The sequence below is a fragment of the Megalobrama amblycephala genome, linkage group LG10 (assembly GCF_018812025.1).
Source record: "Megalobrama amblycephala isolate DHTTF-2021 linkage group LG10, ASM1881202v1, whole genome shotgun sequence".
NCBI classification, from domain to species: Eukaryota; Metazoa; Chordata; class Actinopteri; order Cypriniformes; family Xenocyprididae; genus Megalobrama; species Megalobrama amblycephala.
Window position 1 is genome coordinate 19906368 of NC_063053.1, and position 22655 is coordinate 19929022.

Genomic DNA, 22655 nt, shown 5'->3' on the forward strand with positions numbered 1-22655 from the left:
TGTCTGTTTTGTTCACAAACTTTAATTGTTACATTATTGATTCGGAAAACAAAGAATACATAAATAAGCTTTTTTTTTTTCTTTGTTTTTAAGAAAGTGCCATTAGTCTATGTTATTTATACAGCAAGCAAAATTTAAGGTGTTTAATGGCATATTGAAATAGTGTGACACTGTTCAGAATGTTCCGGACTCTCAAACTTCCCGGGTCCTTCTGCAAAGGAATGCACAAATCACTGATTCTTGAAATGAGATTTTCAAGTTGTCTTGACCTTTGGCTTGCTGAAGTATGCAGAGTCTGCATCCTAGGAAAGAAAAGATGATCCCAAAAAAATATTACAGCAATTGTAGCATAATTAAACCAGTTCTAGGATCTGTTTCCAGCAAGCTCCCAGTACTCACCAGTCCAGCTTTGAAGTTCTGCACACGTTTTCTGCCTAGAACTTTAGTCACGTACCAGGCCAGAGTGGGAGTGTACTGCCACATATAGCAGAAGAGCAGAAAGGGCTGCTCCGCAATCCACATCTCTTTCACATGGTTGGCCAGACCTACCAGAGTGAGGTGAACACAGCGCTCTGTAGACATCTTGTGTGTCTGATCACCAGCTGTGGCCACAGACTGCAGAGAAAAACAAGTGCTTTTTTTTCGTGTAGTTCTCATTTTAATTTCAGCTTCATTTCACTTCACAAAAAACAACACTTGTGCAGGTACCTTGCCCAGCTTCTCGGTGATCGCGTTCTGAACGATGCTTGATACTACAGGTCCGGGGCAGATGGTACTGATTGTGATGTTTGGATAGTCAGCGAGTTCTGTTCTCAGAGAGTTAAAGAAACCCTGAAGAAACACAACAAATCAGGGGCTTTTATGAATGTTTTCCTTTACCAGACAATGTTTCAAAGGGGTAGTCAGATTCTCTGGGAATTCTGTCTACTATTTGCTCTCACCTGCACCGCATGCTTGCTGGCAGCATACCCCGTTGCCAGGGGCACCCCTACAAAGCCTGCAACGCTGCTGACGGTTGCTATGATACCACTACCACGGCGGATCATGTGGGGCAGCACCTGCTTAGTGACAGATACGGTGCCAAGGTAGTTGAGCTCCATAAGTGCCTGGTACACATCCACATCAGCCTCGATGCACAGCGAACGTTGGGTCCGCCCTCCGTTATTTATCAACACGTCTATCTGAAAATGCAGATACACACATGCTAAAATATCTCTGACCATAAGGCATTTAATTGCTTGATGCTCAGATAAGGTACAGTATAAAGAAACAAAATTGCTATTGCTTTTGCAGAGGATTATTTACTACAAACTTGTCTCTGCAAACATTTAGTTTTTCAAGTTGTATTCTCGCGTGTAGGATGTATGAGTTAAGCTAACTGAAGCTTTTAAAGGATTAGTTCACTTTCATATTAAAATTTCCTGATAATTTACTCACCCCCATGTCATCCAAGATGTCCATGTCCTTCTCTCTTCAGTCGAAAAGAAATTAAGGTTTTTGATGAAAACATTCCAGGATTTTTCTCCATATAGTGGACTTCAATGGAGCCCAAACGGTTGAAGGTCAAAATTACAGTTTCATTGCAGCTTCAAAATGTTCTACACGATCCCAGATGAGGAATAAGGGTCTTATCTAGAGAAACCATCACTCATTTTCTATAAAAAAAAAAGGTAAAATTTTATACATTTTAACCATAAATGCTTATCTTGAACTAGCTCTCTTCTTCTTCTTCTTCTTCTTCTTCTCTGTTAGAATTCCAGCAGTGTAGACACTGCTAAGTGTATTACTGCCCTCCACAGGTCAAAGTTTGAACTAACTGTTATATACTTGCACTAGCATATTGTATATGACAATTTAGTTAAAAAAAAAATCCTGGAATGTTCATCAAAAACCTTAATTTCTCTTCGACCGAAGAAAGAAAGACATGAACATCTTGGATGACATGGGGGTGAGTAAATTATCAGGAAATTTTAATTTGAAAGTGAACTAATCCTTTAATTTGCTTAAAATATTAATGTTGATCATTAAGTGTGTACATCTCCCTGGGTGCCTTTGTTACTGCAATGATATTTTCAAAATGTCAAATTTTGTTTCATGTCTCATTATAAGTCATGTTCTATTATATCGTTCCAAGTATGAATATAGCTTGATTAGCCAGTGCATAATTTAATTCTTAGGTAGTTAATATTCCTCAGGCAGAAAAATTCAATCAAAATCAATATTATGAAAACGTCCAAATGAACACTTTATTTTGGTGTCAGTACCGCTACTGAAATGTAGATCAATGAGAAACAAAAGAAACACTCTGAAGATTGGATATGAAATACAGATGGCATTTACATCACCAAAGTGCTTCAGAGCTGCATCAGTTTTTTCTTGATGTGATGCGCGATCCAACAAATCGAGTGGAAGAACAAGAATATCGTCATCCTTTAGAGAGGAGCGCTCTAACAAAAAAAAAAAAAAAAAAATGGGTCAGTAGGTCTTTTAAATGCTTTAAGTTCATAACTTTAGTCTGGTATTGACAGCAAAGATCCGTGTATACACATTCAGGTCCACACTCTGCAGCTCTGAAGGAGGGACAGTCTACTTATTTGACCTCTGAGGGTTTTTGTGTGTTTACTCCTGTCTCTCAAAAGTTTCTTGGGACTGTTCATACCTAAGCAAACGCGCTTCACCCTCTCCAGCTCATTCTCCCTGCGGGCAGACAGCACTAGCCGAGCACCAAGCGCAGCGAGCTGAAGGGACAACTCCTCCCCGATGCCACTGGAGGCTCCGGTAATCCACACCACTTTGCCTCGCAACTTTGACTCTATGAAATAAAGACAAACAACAACTTATCTACAGTCATTTAAACTGTATTATTTATTTAATAATTAAATTATCAAAAATAGTGAAAAAAAAAAGGGAATGAAGGGAATACAAGAACAGAGCAGGATTGTAAACTCAGTATGGGTCAGTCTAAAAAAATTGCTTTTATGTTTTATAAGGTGAAATACATTTTTACATGTTTAAACATGTTTAAGTAATAGTTTTAAGTTGCTGGAACACATTTCTCAATACTTGGGTCACTTTTTCATAACTTCACATGGTGAGCAAAGTGGCAGTCTGTGTGGGCTTATCTGTGGATCATTTATTATTGCTTTTGTACAAAATGCATTCAGTGACTACTTTCAAATGACAAATTCTTTCCTCGCTTAGACACAAAGACCGCCAAAACTATATTTACAGGCCAGTTTGCACATTTACATACTCTTTTCAAAACTGGTAAAATTTAGAACCTAATTGCACAGAATATAATGCATAATAAAAGAATAAGACGGATATTTGCTACATTTTACTGTAATATTACAGTATTACATATTAAAATATATTCTAAATGGCTTTATTTGAGACATGTATTAAGTGTTTTGGTAGTTTTAGTGTATTTTAAATATAAAATTAACTGCTGTGCCAAGATGAAGGTTGGTTATAAGAAGTGTGAAGAGCTTTGAAAAAGTGACCTAAAGTATTGAGAAATATGTCCTAGCAATTGCCTATTGTAAAAAGACTTGCAATAAAAAGCATTTTGCAATCTCTCTCTCTTTCTCTCAATCTCTCTCTCTCTCTCTCTCTCTCTCTCTCTCTCTCTCTCTCGGTGTACAGGTTTATATTACATTGTGGGGACCAAATGGTTCCCACAAGGATAGTAAAATCTGAGATCACCTACTGTGGAGACCAGCTAGCAGGAAACCGATTAATAAACATACTAAATTATGATTTTTTTTTTTTTTATTCTCATCTTACCATCTTAGAGGGGTCATTTGGACCCCACAAAGTAGTATAAACAAGCATGTGTGTGTGTTTGTGTGTAAAAGTTAACCTTATTATTAAAAAAATGAAATATAACGTTACATTAGATGTATTGTATATACATTAGATTAAAACCATCAATTCATACAGACTTTCGTTTACACTTTTTAAAAGTTAATACTTTGCTATTACTGTAGCAAAGTTAACCAAAATTAACCTTGCTATTTACTGTGGTCATGTTAACCACAGAGTGCAAATTCCACAATCTGGCAGCATTGTGTCACACTTGACTTTGTCGCTTTAAAGCCCAGGAACTGATCGATCTAACGTTACACAGTAGTGCATTCTACACTACAAACTTATTTCAATGTAAAAAAAAAAAAAAAAATGTATAGGCCTACAAATTTATAAAAGTGAGATTCATCATATATATTACCTGGTGTGCTGCCGAACCGAGCCGCCCATAGTAAAGTCAGATCAGCGTCGGCGAAGATGAAGCGTATGAACTGCGTTAGTAAATAAACTGCGATCCCATAGAGAATCACACAAAGCCAGCATATATCCATAATGTCTGCACAAGAACCGAGAAACTGGACAAAATCCAGCTATTTCACAGAGCAGTGTCTTGTCTGAGAGCACTGGTTTGAGCGCTTGCTGGGCGCTTGACAGATCCGTTTGTGTTACGACATGCTGGAACTGATTCTATCGAAACAATGCGAAGTTCAGCGAACGACCCGGCAGAACCTACTGTACGATTCAAAGCCTTCCGGGTTAATGTTCTTAATGGAACCTGATTCAAACAACTCCACGATTAATTTAACATTTGCCTTTCTGTCAAGCAAATGATAAAGTCGAAATGGACGATAGATAGATAGATAGATAGATAGATAGATAGATAGATAGATAGATAGATGACAGACAGACAGATAGATGGATAGATAGACGGATAGACAGATAGATAGATAGATAGATAGATAGATAGATAGATAGATAGATAGATCGGGTGTTATATAAATGATTGCACTGAGCTGTGTGCATTCATGGCTTGTGAAAAACAATTTTGAAAACAACTTGATATCTATAGTTTGACATGTTTATCTGTTCTTATTTTATTTTCCACCTAACATATTAACATCCATTTAATTGTGTATAAAGGGGTGTCTGTTATTATGTGACTCTGGAAGCTTTTTTTGTCTCTGTTAGGGTTAAAAATGACCAGGATTTGACAGATGAAGGATGCAGCAGGACTGATGACTGGGTGATAGTTGTAAAATAATTATGTACAGAGGGAATGATGAATGAATGACGGATGAGGGAAGGATGCGATGGTGATGACAGAGTGATGTACAGATGGAGGGATGATGATGATGATGATGTCATTCTTTTAAGTGCGCAGCCCTGCTGAATCCACATCCGGGTCCTGCGCTGCTGCTGGTGTGCAGAGATTCGGTCCCGAACACAGCGGACCAAAACAGCGGTCAAACCCGACACTTTCCACTTTTCATTTACATTCAGGACGCAGAATAAATGGGAATGATGCATCCCTGGTTTAAACAGATAAGGGTGATCCTCTCGTTCACAGACTGAATGCAGAGCAAAACAATCCGCCAGCCTGTCTCTCTCTCACCACCGACGCGCTCAGTTTATATCTCTCTCTTTCTTTTCGTCCTTTTCTTTTATCTGGTTTTTACCTCCTCCACTACAGAACTCTCCAGGATTTATTTTTAGGGGGTAAGTGTATGTACTCTTGTAATATACGTTTGTGAATGACAGAGCTAGCCTGTTAGCATGTATGCTAAGGGAGTAGGCGGGTGTTGTGTGAGCTCAGCGGGCTGACCTGCTGTATGTAGCCGTCGTATGGTGCACTGAGGGTAGCAAGTCTGAACCCAAACCCGAGGCTTTACATGGCCCTCCCGTTAGCATTTAGCCTGTTAGCTCGTCATACCCCAAGCATTAGCAGTGAGAATTTGCCAGATCCTTAATTCATTATTTTTACCGATTACACACACTAATCTATTTTACCTCGTCGAAACATTACAAACAAACTGAATGAACACATACGTCTGTGTTAGCATGAGGCTGGCGTGCTAACATGCTCGCGACACCATGACGTAATGCGGAATAGGGGCGCGTGAACATGCGGCAGGTCTGCACGCGCAGACTTTCAGTTCAGAGCTGTTCAGCAGTGCAAAGTACACTGATTGCCCATATCTCACTGTAAAACGTGAATGTAGTCTGGCAGTAAACCCACTTTGCAGTTAGATCAGATTCACAGAGAGTGTAACTGTAAAAAATAGACCTGTCAAATCTTTCACAAGACTGGCGTTTGATAAATTGCACTGGTGTTGTGTTCAGAGTGAGATGTGATTTATTTGAGTGGTGAACAATGGACAGAATGCATTTGTACTTGTCTATTTTTAGTATGCGAGTGTGTAGTGTGCATAGCAGTGTGTTAGCTGACGGCCATACATGGCTGGAAACCCGCTGAATGTGTGCCTGCCTTTGTGACGGTGTGTGTATGTGTTTATACTTGTTACTTGTGCCTGGTGGCATGTCATAGTTTATTTCTAAAGTGGCCACTGGCATGACAAGACTTTAGTAGTTTCAGTCATCATGAATTATAAATAGAGGCCCTGTGCTGCTGGGCGTGATACTATGTGTGTGTGTGTGTGTGTGTGTGTGTGTGTGTGTGTTAACACTTGATTCGTTAGCGTTAAACTTCCCATTACAGGTATTATAAATTCATGTAAACAGTTGTTTAAATTTGACATGAACATTCAGCTATTTTCTAAATTGCTATTGTTATTGCTAATTTTTTTGACCAAAATGTCATAACTGCATCTTCTGGTGAAACAACAGACTTCTCTGCTGGACAATCATTTAGTCCTCTTAAAGGGATAGTTCACCCAAAAAATGACAATTCTGTCATCATTTACTCGTCCTTAAGTTGTTCCAAGCCTGTATAAATGTCTTTGTTCTGCTGTACACAAAGGAAGATATTTAGAAGAATGATTGTAACCAAGCAGATCTCGCCCCCCATTGACTACCATAGTATGAATGTCATTCTTTGAAATTCATTGAAATACCATAAATTTCATGATCTGCTTGACTAGAAATTTCGCACCATGACATCCCTATACAAAATGTATTTTTCAAATAATTGTTCAGCTCTATGTGTGGCCCAGTTGGAACACAAATGGCAATTCAGTTTGTTGCCGTTAGTGGCATAGAAATGACACACTGTTTTTTTTTATATTACTCATAATTCTTGAACTTTTCTGTTCCAGATTCCTAAGCAGCAGAAATGGGTGCTTTTCTGGATAAGCCAAAGATGGAGAAACACAACGCACATGGGGACGGCAACGGCCTGCGCTACGGCTTGAGCAGCATGCAAGGCTGGCGTGTAGAGATGGAGGATGCGCATACCGCTGTCATCGGTCTGCCCAATGGCCTGGACCCCTGGTCGTTCTTTGCTGTTTATGACGGGCATGCGGGATCGCAGGTCGCACGTTACTGCTGCGAGCACCTCCTGGAGCACATCACCAGCAACCCTGACTTCCAAGGTGGAGGCGGAGGAGGGGGTCCAGCCGTGGAGCCCAGCGTGGACAGCGTGAAATCCGGAATCCGTACGGGTTTCCTGCAGATCGATGATCACATGCGGCAGATCTCGGAGAAGAAGCACGGCGGCTCCGACCGCAGTGGCTCGACGGCCGTCGGTGTGATGATCTCACCCCGCCACATCTACTTCATCAACTGTGGAGATTCGCGGGGTTTGCTGAGTCGCGGAGGGGCTGTGCACTTCTTCACACAGGACCACAAACCCAGCAACCCCCTGGAGAAGGAGAGGATCCAGAACGCTGGAGGATCTGTGATGATCCAGCGTGTCAATGGCTCCCTGGCGGTGTCCAGGGCTCTGGGGGACTTTGACTATAAGTGTGTTCATGGTAAGGGTCCCACGGAGCAGCTGGTGTCGCCGGAGCCCGAGGTGTATGCTATCGAGCGGTCGGAGGCGGAGGACGAGTTTATTGTTCTTGCTTGCGATGGGATCTGGGATGTGATGGCCAATGAGGAGCTGTGCGATTTTGTTCGTTCACGACTTGAGGTGACTGACGATCTGGAGAGGGTCTGCAATGAAATTGTAGATACTTGTTTGTACAAGGTGAGTGTAAACAGACCTTTACCAGTGAGTCAGATGAATTCTTTTGTCTATTAAAAATACAAAGAAAATATCACAATCTGCAGATGATTCAGAAATCACACTTATTGAGAGTTTACACGGTATTTTATGCAATCAGTTTCTACTAATGTTCAGAAGTTTGGGGTCTGTACAATTTTGTTTTTTCTTTTCTTCCTCTATGAAAGAAATTAATAGTTTTATTCAGCAAGGGTGCATTACATTTTGAACTTTAGCATATTAGAGTGATTTCTGAAGGATCATGTGACACTGAAGATTAGAGTAATGATGCTGAAAATTCAGCTTTACCATCAGAGGATTAAATTACATTTTATATATATATAATATATTATAATTACAGACCTCAAACTTTCTGGTGCTGAAATTTATTGATTGTTTTTGATGATCAAGTGTTTTAAATTGGTGTTCAGAAAAACAAAATGATTAATGTGATGCAAACAAATATTGTAATAAGTAATGCCAGATTTTTATATTTTTTTGTTTTGTTTTTAGTTTACATATACAGTTCTTAGTTATCTAATTCACTAGTATACAATAAACATATGTGACTCTTAGCTCTATATTAAACACAAGTTAAAGGTACAGTAAGTGACTTTTGAAAAGTGGGCACCAAAACACACTTGTAGCCAATCAGCAGCAAGCGGTCCAGACATGATGAGGGAGGAGAGCTCAGTCCACAAGACAGACATTAGCAGAACGACTGTAGAAAGACAGATTGCAAAGAAAATGCAAAAGAGGAAAATGCCAATGGAGTATACCCTTTAAAAAAAGGGTTATGATCAGGCAAGAGGTAGGACCCACGTCAATATCAGAGAAGTTTTTTTAGCGCTGGAGACTTGAGGCACTGGAAAGCCTGAAAACGGACACCAAGGTTGATTTATTTCTTGTCAATACGCGAGTAACATTGGTTTTGCTGTGTTTCACAGAATTAAGATATGCTGTCTTTTGCTGGAATATACTTGCGTGAATATCTTCGCTTGATATATTCGCTTGTTCGTTATTATAAGCGTGGAATGTCTAAACCTCCTCCACCTCCTGTTTCAAGCATCGGCCTCCAAAGTGTGTCCGAAAAGTGAGAACACTCCTAATATATGGTTTTTCTTTTGGTTCCACCTTTAGTGGTCACTATAAACCCCTAATCTTGTCACATTTGTAATATATTTGTTACTTGGACTATCATGTTATTATGAGCTGTTCATGAAAACTTTTTTTGGGGGGGGATGGAAGGGATGACTTTGTCATCGAAGGACTAGATGAGCTAAATAGCAATTAGACATTCAACCTGAATTATCATAGTAACACAAATTGCTTTCATTTATTGATGACATCATATCCTCGGGTGGCAGGCACAGCAGATTCTGCCATAGTCGTTACCTGTGTAGTATAGTGTGTACGTGAATGTGGGCAAGGACTCGAGGAGGCATCAAAATAGAGGTGTGATCCTTTTGGGTAGAGGCGTGTTTGTTTTGGTGATTTCAAATATCAACAGCGTTTACCAGAAATCACTTACTGCGCCTTTTAAAATGTTTACATTGAGGGAGTGCTCATAAAACGATCTTAGCTCCCAAATTGTTTCAGTGTTGTTTTAGTTTTATTTGATTTTAATTTTGATTAACCCTGCTCTTCTTCTGTGATTGGACAGGGAAGTCGTGACAACATGAGTGTTGTGTTGGTGTGTTTCGTCAGTGCACCGAAGGTTTCCCCTGAAGCTGTCAAGAGGGAAGCGGAGCTTGATAAATACTTAGAGGGCCGAGTAGAAGGTATGAGCTAACCTTTACAAACTTCTTGTTATTAAATAAAATCAATCAATAAAATCAATAATTGCTCTGAAATATTGTTGTTGATAAAACAGAGATCCTGAAGAGGCAGGGGGACGAAGGTGTGCCTGACCTGGTACATGTGATGCGCACATTAGCATCTGAGAGCATCCCCAACCTACCACCTGGAGGAGAGCTGGCCAGCAAGTTAGTACCTCTCCCTCTCTCTTTATCTCTAGTTCCAAAACCTAATGATCTCCCTGTCTAGCACTTTTTTCCAATAATACACTAAAGGCCCCAATATACTTCAAACGAAATTGAAGAACAGAACTGATGTGACGTGATTTCAAACAAAATCGGGCAAAAACAAAGTTCGTTTTGTGTTTGTTTTGGGAGTTTGAAACGGCTTGCCAAAGTGAACTCTCAGGAAAAGTTCGCTTCAGATGCAAAACACCTTCATACTACTATTGGTCTGTGACGATAACGTAATAGGAGGTGTGCGCTGAGGCTCCTCCTTCTTTCACGTGGAACTCTTCTCTGACTCATTTCATCTGTTGAGTCCTTCGAAGGAAGATCTCCGGATGAAAAACATGAACACACTTGAGAGCCGCTTTATAGTAGAAAATGAAGTTGTGCTTCTGATGAAATGAGGCACTGACACTGTTTTTCATGTTTGATACTGTAAAGCTGCTTGCTGTAAAGCAATCTATTGAATAAAATGCCACATAAATAAATAAATGTGACGTGACTTTACTGGAGTGTTAATTTGCAGAGCTCATGCTAAAATACCCATGTTATGTTCAGATGCTTTTCTTATGCTTTCTATAAAAAAATGCTTGCTGTTTTCTCATTTTTGTTGTTTATTTTGTTACTGAGGGGAAAGTGCGCAGCACATATTTACGTATTCATCTAAAATTTGCTATTAGCAGTGTGGGCGGCGTCAGATGTTCGATAACAGTATATCGCTGCCCACGTATTTCGAACTTCGTTTTACCCTTAGACAAAGAATGAAAAAACTTCGCTGTGAGTATATTGGGGCCATAACGTTCAAAAGTTTTGAATTATGTAGCCTATGTCTGTCATATTTCACCCCAAAATCAAAATTACCATTGATTCATGCTAGGGCTGCACGATTAATCGCATGCGATTGTCACGCGCATTTCGTCAGTAAAGCCGGTTCCCTGATTACCGCTAAATCGCCATCACCTGCTTTCAAATGGAGCGGCATTTAATAGACAGAGCCGTAGTTCACTGACAAGCCACGCAATATCGCGTTCATTATCGAAGGGGATTCATCTGCAATATGAACGTGATATTGCGTGGCTTGTCAGTGATCTACGGTTCTGTCTATTAAATGCCGATCATTTGAAAGCAGGTGATGGCGATTTAGCGGTAATCAGGGAACCGGCTTTACTGACGAAATGCGGGTGACAATCACATGCGATTAATCGTGCAGCCCTAATTCATGCTTTTAGGGTAAATTTACACGACAATGTACTAAAAACGGAAGCATTTTTCCTTTGCATTTTTCACATACAGATGACACTATTTTCCAAAACGACTAAAAATGCTGTATTCTGCTGCCAGGCCAGTAGTTGGCGATGCCACTTTGTAAAGAAACACTGCTTGCCTATAGACTGAACACATAATACACATGCACATGAGGTCACCGTAGTCACAATTTCACGTTTTTGTAGTTTGAATTTGTTTTAAAAACTCAGACTTTTAAAACCCATTTTCAAACGTTTGCTCTTTCAGGCCCCCGAATGCCATTGTCATGTAAATGAATGGCCAGCTCAGTAGGTTTTGCAACAGAGGTGATGGTTCTTTCCTTCTTTTTCTTCCCTCAGAAGCTCATACATTTTCCTGTGTTTTTCATAGGCGGAGTGTAATTGAAGCAGTATACAACAAACTTAACCCATACAGGAACGAGGATACAGTGAGTACACCAGCCTGAGCCTGTGTGTGTATAAATGCTGAGATTTTTGCTTGCATGATTTTTGTTGTGCTCTAGAATTCAGTCACATTGCACTATTATGTTGTTTGTCACCACCTCAAGTGTTCCAGTTTTTGTTCTTTCATTCGTGCATGTTTCCATTCTGTTCCATATTATCTGCTCTATACTGAAGGTGCTGGATAGGCTAGGCTGAGCTGTGCTTGGGAATGGTTTGGTTGAGTGCAGGGTGAAGCCCCTTAAAATAGTTGGTCAAATTGATTTTAGATTTAAAAGAAATTCTTCAAAAAAGTGTTTTTTGAATAAATTTGTCATTGATTGATTTCAATGATTATAGCTTTCTTGATTCAGTACAGTTCTTGATATTAAAAAAAAAAAGAACTTACAAAAGATGTAATAGTGCCTTTTAGGGTTATCATGGTACCAGATTTCAATAGTCAATAATACTAGCAAACATCTATCTAACACACTTCTTTATTTAAAAAGTTAAATATTAATATAAATGTTACTGTATTAAATTAAAACAATGACATAGATTTCATTGCATTTTATCATGACTCGTGATTGCTCTTTATAAACGTGGCATTTTATGGCAAATGGTACTGCCAATATTGTAGAATGACTGGTACGATTGACGGGTGTCTTTAATTTTTATTAATTCATTTTTTTTTTTTTATGTACTTGTTACTGATACTTTTCGCATCACTAGTGGCAAATGAAAAAAAAATCCACACATATCCCTTTTTTTTTTTTCATAGAGACTTGACTGATAGTGTTGAAGAACTGACTGAAAATCAGGTACCTCAGGTGCTCTTTACTTCACTCATCACTTGATTCTGATGCTTTTCATGGTTACCAGCCTTGACCTGCCACATCTCAGGCTGCTCTTCCAGTTAGTGCCAAATGTGTTTTAAAAACCGGTTCAGGCCTTCCCAAAATAACAATGAAACTATTCATTTCAGTTTTGTCATTTTTCTTCATATTCATTTTATATTTTGTTCATGTCATATTCATGTTTATAAGGGGCAGTTCAGCCTGCGAAGTGTGAACTGTGGTGGGTTGGTGTGTGTATTGATGGGCTAAAGCTGTTTGAGTCATTGGTGATATTTTTCTTTATTTTTTCTTTTTGGGCGGTGCTTTGCTTGTAGGTGCAGCCTCATAGATTTCTTGGGTTGGGTACACCCTGTAGGTTTTTAGTGAGAAAGACATTTTCTTTTCTTTTTTCAGTTCTACAAAAAAAGAAATTAACAGGGTTCCTGTAAACTGGTGTAAAATAGGCCCAGAGAGGCTGACTCTAATGCTTGTTTTCCAAATATCGATTAAGTCTTGGACTAAACATGATAATCTAATCCTATTACAAGACTTGAGCAATTCTGAATTTGGTGAACTATCACACCAGAGACAAAATTAAAAAGCTTCTCTTGGATTTGTCTGGATCCAAATATGTATATAATTAATATATTCAGTGTAGTTTGATATTTTAATCTCTGTATTTTTCCCCAATCTGAGGAATCATCCTTTTGAGTAATAGTCACAGCCGTACATTTACACTACCATTCACAAGTTTTGAGTCAGAAAGATTTTTTATTAATACTTTTATTGCAAGACACTAAAGACATTTATTGTTGTTTAAAAAAATCAATTTTAAATGAATGCTGTTCTTTTGAACTTTGTTCATCAAAGAATACTGAAAAATGTATCACAGTTAAAAGACAAAACAACTGTTTCAAGCATTGATGATAATAATAGAAATGTTTCCTGAGCACCAAATCAGCATATTAGAATGATTTCTGAAGGATCACGTGACAATGAAGACGTGTAATTAAGTTGAAAGTTCATTTTAGGAATAAATTACATTTTAAAATATATTAAAATGGAAGCAGTTATTTTAAATTGTAATATTTCATTTCATTTTTCATCAAATAAATACAGCCATGTTGGGTATGAGATTTCAAAAACAAAATCTTTCAGACTCTAAACTTTTGAATAGTAGTGCATAGCGGCAGCAATATCATCGCAAATCATGACTGTAATTTACTGCTCTGCCCTAAATTTTAGTAAAAATTGCATACATTGACCGCACAAAGATGCTAGCTTAATAATTAATCCTGCATTTTAGATGCTTGAGTGTGTCTCAAGTCCGGTTCACAATGACTGCGAATTTATTTCTGGAGGTCACCATTCTGATCTCAAAAAAGCCTATTGGCACACAAACAACATCAAGTGCTGTAATTTCTGTCAGTTGCAATCAGCATATCAGTTTGACCATTTAAACCCACAATTTGGATCTTTCCATCATTTCCATCAGCATTTCCTAGAATCATTCCTGATTTATCTTCATCTTGTTTCATACTGTGTCTCACACACACACACACACACACACACACACACACACACACACACACACACACACACGTGCGTTTTCCTGAGTGGTTGGCGGTTGGAGCTTGGTGGCATCTCACAGCTGCTCTCCTCCTCTCTCCATTCAAGGACTCTGCATCCACGGATGACATGTGGTAGCCCCGCCACTTTAAACACTGCACAGAGTTTACAACCTTCCAGAACCCTGCACAACAACCTTTCCTACAGGACCCGGCACCAGAACCCTGCACAAGAACCCTCAACTACTACAGGACCTGCACAAGAACCCTACCACAGCCCAGCTCAGCCGCTCTGGACTGTTCGGAGGAAGAGGAGGAGGAAGAGGAAGGGAATGAGGGCTCCCTCCCCTTGTTCACATAATGTTCCCTCTCAGTGCAAGGCAATGGTACCTTCTGGAAATTTTCTGCATACTCTTTTGTCCTGAATCACTTTCTTCCCAAAACCTTTTATCCTTAACATCACCCTCTTTAAAAAAAAATCCAACACTTTCTTTTTTTTTTTTTTTTTGGTGTAATTAATTTGATTCACATTTCCTTGTGTGTTTGTATATTTCAGCTTTTATTTCTGTGAAGTGCAATTGTCTTGTACAAAGAAAAAGCCTGTATCAAATGCAGCCTAAGTTTTAAGTTTATAAAAAAAAAAGAAAAAAAGGCACACCTTTATGCCCTGCCTGCTTTTGTTTCCTCTCCAACCGCTGAAGCCCAACACATCTGCCTCTCATCTGCCTCCCCATTTTCCTTTCTTTCATTTAATGTCTTTTTTTCCTTTTTTTTTTTTTTTTTTTTTTTTTTTTTTAACAAAAACAAAATAACTTTTTGTATTGTTACTTTTTAAGTGAAACGGGTAAATGACATGGGCTCACAGCACAGTACAGTAAGCTTTTTTTGTAAATCTCACAGCACAGATGACAGTAATCATGTTCTCTCAGTACTACTGTTTTTCTTTTTCTGGTGGGGTGGGTCTTTTATTTTTACCCCTTATTTTTCTGAGGAAACCGCTTTAACTTACTTAAACTAAGCTGAAATTGTGTGCATGTTTGGGTGTGTGAGATTGAGTGCCTCAGATGAGAAATCAGTGATTTGTGTGTGTGTGTGTGTGTGTACTTCCATAGTGCAAGGTGTGTGTGTCTGTTACCTGATGGGCTAAAACTGATTCTCTTTTTTTATCATCAACACTAGAACTCTTCTCTACAGTGTTCTGCACTACCGCAGCTCTTGATTTTTTACTTTAAGTTGGCCTCGGAGCATCTTAGAGGATCTCCTGAACTTGCTGGAAATAAGGCAATTGTTAATAAGCACTCAGAACTGAGACAGGCCGTCTTAAGTGAGCGTATGTGTTTGGTTATCAATGCATATTGTATGAATGGATGTGTGAGATTGCATGTTTATTGTGCTTAAAATGATGTGGGTTTTAATGGGGATATTTAGGCTTTTGACACAAACATATAAGGCTTTAGCTATAGCGCTCGCTCACCCATCTGCACTGCTGAGAGAGTGATGAGTGAATTCAAGTTTAACACTCAACTCTCAGATTTTTCTTCTTATACCATTTGCTTCATCTTGTTTTGATTTTATATGTTATGTTTCTTTTTTTGTTTTTGGATGTTTATTTTTATTTTTTTTTTCTCAAAGAACAAATCCAGTGTGATGCAGTGAGCTGGCCTGGTTTTGGGCGGAGCCTACATGTGTTCCTCTGACCAATAGGGAGCGCAACAGAGTACTGTTTGCTGCTAAAGTGTGTGATTGAATCATTCGTTCATTCATTTGAATGCTCTTAGTTTATATTCTCCTGCACCTTTTCACCCCCCCCCCTCCCCCCTCAATGCTGTATGTAACATAATTCTGAATTAATTTAATTGTATTGTTTTCAGAGAGATTGCCGCTTGTTCATTTGTCCTAATGATTGTCTGAAACGTGACATGATAAAATCCAAACCCCTGCGTCCTTACCTCCTTACCTCCCCAAACGAAATCTTTTATGTATGGAATAGATTATATGAACAGGAATTCCCTTGCGTCTGATAAATATAAGTTAGCTTTTTGTCTAATCCCGTATATTTGCATATTTAAAAAAGGGTAGGTAAAATGATCACTACTTTGAGTCTTTTTCGTGAACCTCACAGGGTGATTAATAAACTTTTAAAACTAATATTGTAACAAAATGACAATCTAACAGTGTATAGCTAATGTAAACGGAAAGAAATCTCCTTGTATCCTCTATGCTTTCGGCTTGTGTTGTAACACGGGCTTAAAGATCATTGTGTTTGTGTGTGGATTGGTGAGCTGTGTTTTCCCCAGTGGAAGCTGGAACATTGTGTAATAGGAGGATTTATGAAACGAATCTAAAATTAACAGGACATTTTAGGATGGTCTTAGAGGCCAGGATGTTTTCATGTGTCTTTTTAAGCTTTTTTTTGCATCCGAAAAGCTGCGTGGAATCACTTTAGGAATGTAGACATGAGGAACGACGACTCTTAATAGGATGCTGTTGGTTTGCTTAACCCTCGTTTTGGCTTTATAAGGACTTTAAACTCTCTCATGTGAAAATTGACAAATGACGTGATTCTGAGATGTTTTTGCAATGCGTTTTGATGTATTTATGCAGTTTTGAGATCCATAAATTGCTATTATATAGGTTCCCCCTCATCATTTGTAAGACATCCAGATGGTTTTAAATGGAAAAAAAAAAAAATTTTAGCTTCAAGATAGTCATAAGCACAGGTCCATTTAAGTGTGGAAAGGTTATATAATGGCTTACGATGAAACAGACAAACCCAGTTGTAAGTAATAGAGATGTTTATGAATGTGTTTTTACTGTTATATCTTGTCACTCAAGTTGACAAGGGCATTTTGCAAGGAATTTCAGTGACTCTTGATCAGTTGCATTTGTTAATTGCGCATAGACTCGCTTTCTAAATATGTCACAAACAGTTTTTTGCCCCGTATTTTAGGTTTATGCTCTGAAATCCTATTTCTGTGGTTGCTAGCTCTGTAGTGTTTGCTTGGTAGCTCATTTTAGATGATTTATCCGGACCTGCCTTCTAATGTATAAACCAAGTGATTAATGCAGCCTTAATGCCTCCTGCAAAACCCCACCCCCAAACTTTTGGGCTTTACTCTTATATTACAGAGCTCTCTACACAAATACACCACAATTTTGTGCTAAAGGGAACTAAATTTTCTAGCACGGTGTGTAATCCAGTGGTTCGGCCTCACACGTTCTTATAGACACACGTATGGTATTTTACTCTTGTGAAATTCCACCTCCTACCCCAACAGGATTATTTTTGCTGATTTCAGTCATCTGCTGTCCTCATAAGCTAAGCTATTTTTGTTAAATAATTGATATGTATATTTGTATTCATTTATAAATATGTACACAAAATGAAGTGAGTAATCAAGGATAATCTCTCCTCCCTGTAACCCACTGTGACCCACTGGTCATCCTCTAACTGTTCCACTGTCCATTTTTGTTGTTTTAATCTTTTCAGACTGGAAATAAACCTATTTTATTTGATCTGTGTAGTTTATTTATCATGCTTTTTTCCCAATTTCCTAATAAGAAGGTCTATTGTATATGTTGGTTTAATGATATATTGATTATGAAACACGTGGATTAGAAATATTATAAAGTCACAATCAAAGAAGGATGTGTCCTAAATGGATGATATACAAAAGGTTTGCTTTTTTGCCTGTTTTAATATCAATATCCTGTGATTGGGATTTTTTTTTGGGATTGGGAAATTAATACTCTTATTCGGCAAGGATGCATTATCAAAATTGATCAATACAACTGATCAAAGTGACATTTAATGATTTCTATTTCAAATACTGTACATTTGAACTTATTTGCAGCACAACCATCTTCACTGTTAATAATATTAAGAAATGTTTCTTTGAGCATATTAAAGGGATAGTTCACCCTAAAATGAAAATTTGATGTTTATCTGCTTACCCCCAGGGCATCCAAGATGTAGGTGACTTTGTTTCTTCAGTAGAACACAAATGATGATTTTTAACTCCAACCGTTGCCATCAATGGGAACTTCTACTATAAGAGTAAATAAAACTTGCTTAGACAAATCCAAATTAAACCCTGTGGCTCGTGACGACACATTGATATCTTAAGACAAGAAATGATTGGTTTGTGCGAGAAACCGAACAGTATTTATATCATTTTTTTACCTCTAATACACCACTATGTCCAACTGCGAGACATCAATGCCATTGTCAGAGCGCGATCAGACCTCGCTAAGCGAATGCTGAATGCAGTTGGACATAGTGGTGTATTAAAAATAAAATTGATATAAATACTGTTCGGTTTCTCGCACAAACCGGTCGTTTCTTGTCTTAGGACATCAATGTGTCGTCACGAGCTGCAGGGTTTAATTTGGACTTGTCTAAGCAAGTTTTATTTACTCTTATAAGTTCCCATTCACTCCTATTATTTGACTGACAGACGGCAGTGGTTGCAGTTAAAAATCATCATTTGTTTTCTACTAAAGAAACAAAGTCACCTACATCTTGGATGCCCTGGGGGTAAGCAGATAAACATCAAATTTTCATTTTTGGGTGAACTATCCCTTTAAAATGTCAGCATATTAGAATGATTTCTGAAGGATCATGTGACACTGAAGACTGAAGTAATGATGCTGAAAATTCAGCTTTACCGTCACAGGATTAAATTACATTTGTACAAGTTTTTGTATTTTTGATCAAATAAATGCAGCATCTCTGTCAGATACCTCTTTCAAAAACTTTTGAACAGTAGTGTAGGTCAGTTGCAGATTTCCATAAACTATTTCTGATTTAGCTTTAGTTTTTATGTATTTACTCTTTTAGGGTTAGGGTTATGGTTATCATACTTATCCTGTATTTGTGGATAGCACAGCTTTATAGGTAAAAGTGCTATTCAGGAAGTCTTTTAATTAAAGCAGCAGTCCGGCAAACTGAATAGACTACAAATGGATTATAGTTTCTGTCCCTCGCAAAACTTAATGTAAGTGAATGTAAATAAGTATTTTCTTCTGCCTAGCAAATCTTTGCACTGGCCTCCAATATGACCCAAGATCTGCAGTAAGAAGCTGAAGGTAATTCTGACATCTATTACTAGTGCTTTTGAATTTTAATGTAAAAGCGGTTGTCATAGCCAGTTATGTGCCATTCTTTGAGATTTGAGGTGGGTGTGGTCTCTTGCTTCTGAGGGAACGGGCCTTAAATTTATGTAAAATATACTATTACGAAGCAACAGAGATCCTAAATATTAGTCTCATAATGCTGGCAGCGTTTCAGTCACTAGTGATATTTTACCCCATATGCTTAGGAACCAACAAGGGTTTTGTGGGTGATTTGTTTTAGCCTGACCAGAGTGTCCTTGAGAAGTTATTAAACACTTTAATTTTAGAGTTGAATGACTGATCTCTATATAAGAGGTTTTTCATTTACTTTTTATATGTTGATGAATTTGTTATGCGAGTATTGATGTTTCATTTTTACATCAATCTTGAAAGGGGAAAGCAAATGTGCGTCTTTTGTGCAACATTTTTGGAGTTCATTACAGAACTGGTAAATTAAAAAAGGGAGTAACAGTGGTAATCTTTTCATGTCTGCTAGAAATCCTATAGATTAATGCTTTGTTTTTCATAATGAGAGGGCAGACTATGTGTATGTGTGTTTCAGATAAACAGGGATTTAACTTCTCAGCCAACCTTTAACTGTAGTCATTCTCATCACATATGGTGTATTTGGGTGATCTTTTATGTCAATCTACTATTCATTTACAGATCTGAAATGTTTTACTACTTTAACTGTTTTGTTGTCTTTTAGCAGCCAGGTGGGGGCAGTGTGTGTTGAATAGAATGAAGAGACTAAAAAGTGTCAAAAGCAACTGTCAAAACCAACTCAGTCAGTTTAGAATAGACTAATGTTAACATTACATCTAAATGAATGTAAATGGCTTATAATTTCTGACCCTCTAAAAATCTAATGGGGTTTTTGATGTAAGAATTTATAAATCCAGCTCTGATAAACTTTCATTTTTGCTACCAATGAATGCTGCTCAGGTAGATTTTGAATTGTAATTGCACATATTCACCCAAGATCTGACAGACAGAAGTGTATTTAAAGGGTAGTTCACCCATTTACTCACCCTCATGTCATCCCAAACTTGTATGACTTTCTTTTTTGAGAAATGTCTCAGACAATGGTCAGTCAATGATAATCAAAACTGTAGTTGCCAACATCCTAAAAAAAAATTTCTTCATTTTATGTTTTGTAGTAGAAAAGAATTCATACAGGTTTGGAATATATTGAGCCAAGCTCTCAATGTTCTGTGATCAGATGGATCTGGAATAAACTACTTGACTTTTAACATTGGAACAGATTTTACAACACTCATCGGCATCATCCCCTTGCCGACTTTGTAAATGGTTACAGAGAGAAAAAAACGGGAATGTGTGTTTTCATACACTATATATATGTTTCCTACACTAAATGGCTCGGGATCACACACTTCCAGATAGTTGAGTCCTTTAAAACACAACAAATTCACATAGAAACATGCGTCTGATTGAGGACAAATGAAAACAATAAATGATGTGTTCTAAAATCATCTCAAAATATCAAACATATTTGATATCCTCAAATTGGATGGAATCATAATCTAAAATGTTGGAGTCTGTAACCATCTTACACTACATGTTTTTCTGTGAAATCATTCAACCCAAAATCTGCACTTTTTATTTATTTTTTTTACTTTTGGCAACTAGTGTTGACTCCTCCAGACAGCAAATTGGGGAAAAAATCTATATGAAAGCTGTTTAGTAAAATAAAGCAAACTAGAGTTTAGAGTGAAATTCTAATTATAGTAATTTTCAATGCGGGTCTACATTACAGCATAGTTACAGATAGCAGTAGATTGCAGTAAATAAGTGATGAAATGATGACTACTCGCCACAGAGGGGTTCACAGCCTCGCTGTTTGGCACAACTGCATTTTTTTTCTTCTCTTAGAGGGCTTACAAACACTTTCAGTCCTGCTGACCTCTTATTGTTTCACTCTTATATGTGCACGTATACGTTTGAAAGGAAGACTTAAATCCTTCTGCTGCGGCTGCACGGATTCATCACAGTCTTACAAGACAGCTCAGCCTGCTAATAGCAGACAGATAATATTGACCGTGCTATTACATCTCTGTCCTCTTTTGTATCTCTTCTCTCATGTTCTCTCATACTTCTCTTAACAGTTATCACTCTTTTTCAAATGCATGCGGTTATGTGTCTACATATCTTTCTCTGTTATTCAATGACTGGAGGGCATTGCTGTGCGTTTTCATTTAGACCTTATTAAAAGCTCCTGGGCATGTTTGTTAACGGTAGAGCTTTGATTTTTTTTTGCAGGAATTTGCAAGATTTCTTTCCTTCTATAAGATGCACAAGAGAAATGTACATTTCTCTCCCAGCCAGTGTGCCTTTTTTTTTTTTTTCTGTGTATGTGTTGGCTTTGCTGTGTTTTTATTTTAACCCTTTCTCAAAAATGTTCCTTGCATCTCTCCTTTCTGTAGTCAATTCTCTCTATTCTTCTCCTCCAGGATCCAGTCATCCTTTTCTTCAGAGGTTTCTGCTAGATACCGCGCAAGCCTTCTCTTTTCCCCTTTTCTCCTTACTTCTGTCCTCCTCCATTTTAGTTAGTTTGTGTATCCCTCTTAAGATTTATGCTTTTTAGAGATGATGTCTGGAATGAGCATCCTGTTGGTTAGCATGCACATTTAGTTTGGCATCTTAGTGTTGGTTGTTTTTATGATTTTGCTTGATTTTGACTCAGTCTCATATCACATATGTATATTTATAAATGTGTCCTAAACTTGACAGCATCTTTCAGTAAGATATGTAATACCGCTCAGAAGTTTGGGGTCAGTACGATTTTTAAATGTTTTTGAAAGACGTCTATTGTGCTCAGCATTTATTTGATCAAAAATACAGCAAAACAGATGTATTTGAATTATTGTTATCATTTAAAATAACTGTTTTTTATTTTAATATATTTTAAAATGTAATTTATTCCTGTGTGTGGCAAAGCTGAATTTTCAGCATCATTACTCCAGTCTTCAGTGTCACATGATCCTTCAGAAATCATTCTAACATGCTGATTTGGTGCTCAAAAAACATTTATTATCAATGTTGAAAGCAGTTGTGCTGCTTAATATTTTTTGATGAATAGAAAGTTCAAAAGAACAGCGTTTATTTGAAGTAGAAATATTTTGTAACATGTCTTTACTGTCACTTTTGATCAATTTAATGCATCCTTGCTGAATAAAAGTTAATTTCTTTCCAAAAAAAAAAAAAAAAATCTTACTGATCCCAACCTTTTGAATGGTAGTGTATATATCATTTCCATGACCGGGTCTTCTTCGTGTAAATCTTCAAGCTTTCCAAATTCAAAAGGCATTGTGCCATGAAAACCAAAAGAAAATCCTCTTCCCCTCTATGAGGCATGAAACAGCCCTCTAATCACATCTAACATGCAATAAAAGTAAATAATTCAGGGAACAATGATGCATTGACCATGAAATCAGGTTGAC

At 37.8% G+C, this 22655-nt stretch overlaps 2 protein-coding genes across 8 annotated transcripts; one reads left to right on the forward strand and one right to left on the reverse strand.

Annotated features, from left to right (window-relative positions):
- Positions 1-2: 2 nt before the first annotated feature.
- Positions 3-4518, reverse strand: dhrs7 (dehydrogenase/reductase (SDR family) member 7). Of its 2 annotated transcripts, XM_048205294.1 has the most exons (7): positions 4229-4518; positions 2660-2812; positions 2341-2447; positions 942-1181; positions 709-831; positions 400-615; positions 3-302 (listed from the first exon to the last, which is right to left on the reverse strand). In XM_048205294.1, the coding sequence occupies exons 1-7, from the start codon at positions 4356-4358 to the stop codon at positions 255-257; spliced, it is 1017 nt and encodes a 338-aa protein (XP_048061251.1). In that variant the 5' UTR covers positions 4359-4518; the 3' UTR covers positions 3-254. The 2 variants fall into 2 exon arrangements, with proteins under 2 accessions (XP_048061251.1, XP_048061252.1); XM_048205295.1 differs by lacking the exons at positions 2341-2447; positions 2660-2812; positions 4229-4518 and adding an exon at positions 1438-1497.
- A 588-nt stretch (positions 4519-5106) lies between these two features.
- ppm1aa (protein phosphatase, Mg2+/Mn2+ dependent, 1Aa) lies at positions 5107-21716 on the forward strand. Of its 6 annotated transcripts, none has more exons than XM_048205293.1 (7): positions 5125-5523; positions 7080-7951; positions 9630-9747; positions 9840-9951; positions 11626-11683; positions 12457-12505; positions 14189-17595. In XM_048205293.1, exons 2-6 carry the CDS (start codon positions 7097-7099, stop codon positions 12466-12468), a joined length of 1155 nt encoding a protein of 384 aa, XP_048061250.1. In that variant the 5' UTR covers positions 5125-5523; positions 7080-7096; the 3' UTR covers positions 12469-12505; positions 14189-17595. The 6 variants fall into 6 exon arrangements, with proteins under 6 accessions (XP_048061244.1, XP_048061247.1, XP_048061245.1 ...); XM_048205292.1 differs by having other exon boundaries at positions 5128-5523; positions 12457-12496; XM_048205287.1 differs by lacking the exons at positions 12457-12505; positions 14189-17595 and adding an exon at positions 19113-19178 and having other exon boundaries at positions 5107-5523.
- Positions 21717-22655: the final 939 nt, after the last annotated feature.

Coding starts and splice junctions, on each gene's coding strand:
- ppm1aa (XM_048205287.1), top strand. CDS start 7,097: ATGGGTGCTTTTCTGGATAAGCCAAAGATGGAGAAACACAACGCACAT. Junction 9,952..11,625: donor GGAGGAGAGCTGGCCAGCAA/GTTAGTACCTCT, acceptor TGTTTTTCATAG/GCGGAGTGTAATTGAAGCAG. Junction 11,684..19,112: donor CATACAGGAACGAGGATACA/GTGAGTACACCA, acceptor TCTTCTGCCTAG/CAAATCTTTGCACTGGCCTC.
- dhrs7 (XM_048205294.1), bottom strand. CDS start 4,358: ATGGATATATGCTGGCTTTGTGTGATTCTCTATGGGATCGCAGTTTAT. Junction 2,448..2,659: donor GGTGAAGCGCGTTTGCTTAG/GTATGAACAGTC, acceptor TTTTTTTGTTAG/AGCGCTCCTCTCTAAAGGAT. Junction 832..941: donor CCAGCAAGCATGCGGTGCAG/GTGAGAGCAAAT, acceptor GTGTTTCTTCAG/GGTTTCTTTAACTCTCTGAG.